This window comes from Acyrthosiphon pisum, chromosome X (genome assembly GCF_005508785.2).
Source record: "Acyrthosiphon pisum isolate AL4f chromosome X, pea_aphid_22Mar2018_4r6ur, whole genome shotgun sequence".
Taxonomy (NCBI): Eukaryota; Metazoa; Arthropoda; class Insecta; order Hemiptera; family Aphididae; genus Acyrthosiphon; species Acyrthosiphon pisum.
Window position 1 is genome coordinate 19547545 of NC_042493.1, and position 1420 is coordinate 19548964.

Below are 1420 nucleotides of genomic sequence, written 5' to 3' on the forward strand. Positions count from 1 at the left end.
ATCGAGCCGACGAGAACAGTCAAGTACCTGGGCATACTTCTTGACCCAAGGCAAGCATATGTCGATCATATCTTTGATCTTGCGCACAAATCCAAAGACTTATACAAGAGGCTCAGAGGCATGACATCTGCAAATTGGGGCATGAGCAGAAGGACAGCCAGGATAATCTACGAGGGCGTCTTCCTGCCCAGAATTATGTACGCTGCGGAAGTCTGGTGGGAAGGCGTCACTTTCGAAAAATGCAAAAAGAAGCTGGGCTCGATGCAACGGGACCCACTCAGATCGATAACAGGAGCGTATAATACTGCCTCAACTAATTGCCTTACGGTAGTAGCAGGCGAACTGCCTCTGGATCTAAAGATAATTGAACACGTATTCAAAAGAAGGGCGAAACTTGGGCTCATTACCCACGATACACTTATGGAAAAACAGAGCGAACTATTAGGCATATGGCAAGAAAGATACATGTCCGTGGATAAAGGTGAATGGACAAAACGGATGATCCCGTCGGTCGCTGCGAGGTACCAACTTCCAATGGAGATGGACTACTACACAACGCAGATGCTGACAGGACATGGCGACTTCCGGGGTAAACTCCACAGTTTCAGATTGGTCGACTCACCAACGTGCGAGTGCGCCCTCGGGGGGTCGGAGACAGTTGCTCATGTGCTCCTGAGGTGCAGGCGCACGGAAGAACAAAGGAATGTACTCAAAGCTGCACTGACGAGGGATGGCGAAGCATGGCCTCCAGAGGATGGCGTTTTTCTCAAATCACGAAGACTATACGAAGCACTAAGAAGATTTGCCAAGGAAAGCCTTAAAAACCGATCGGATAGATGAGCGCGGATCACCGCAGCACCGGAGCGTTGCGACCACTATCGTGAGGCAACACTAATAGTGGTAGGCTTAGACATGGGGTGCTCCGAATGTGCAAAGGACGGAGTAAGTGGCAGAAACGGGGAGCACGCTCATGTGCGCTCCGGTAGGGCCTAGCACATGCGTCCGGGACGCGAGGTACGGCCCTGTTGCTGGGGCCGTTCAGAATTCAGCATCAGTATTCCCTGCTTGTCGTAAGAGGCGACTGAAAGGGAACATGGCCAGCCGGGGCCGGCGCCTGGGGCGCGGACACACCGAAACCTCCGGGGACTAGGGTGTTGGAGGTTCTGACCGCGACCTCGAGAAGAGCGGGTCGATCACTTCGGTGATGCCTCTGGGAGGCGTGGCACAGGCTACCGAGCCTTAAACTCGGGGGTCGCGGCCACCACGCCGGCGGCGAGCGCTGCTGGTTAGGGCCCACCGCGAGCCCGTGGTACACGACCCGAATCATGGTAGGACCATAGCCGAGGCTCCCAGCCGACGAAGCTCGGTCCGTCCATCTAACCATTGATGTGCCTTCCTAACGGGGGCGAGAATGGTACTT

The 1420-nt window shown here is 54.6% G+C and overlaps 1 protein-coding gene across 1 annotated transcript in view; it reads left to right on the forward strand.

Annotated features, from left to right (window-relative positions):
* Positions 1-912: 912 nt before the first annotated feature.
* Positions 913-1420, forward strand: part of LOC115033069 — a 2340-nt gene continuing 1832 nt past the window's right edge. The window contains exon 1 of the mRNA XM_029485030.1: positions 913-942. Within this exon, the coding sequence (XP_029340890.1) occupies positions 913-942 (30 nt within the window). The remainder of the gene's footprint in view (positions 943-1420) is intronic.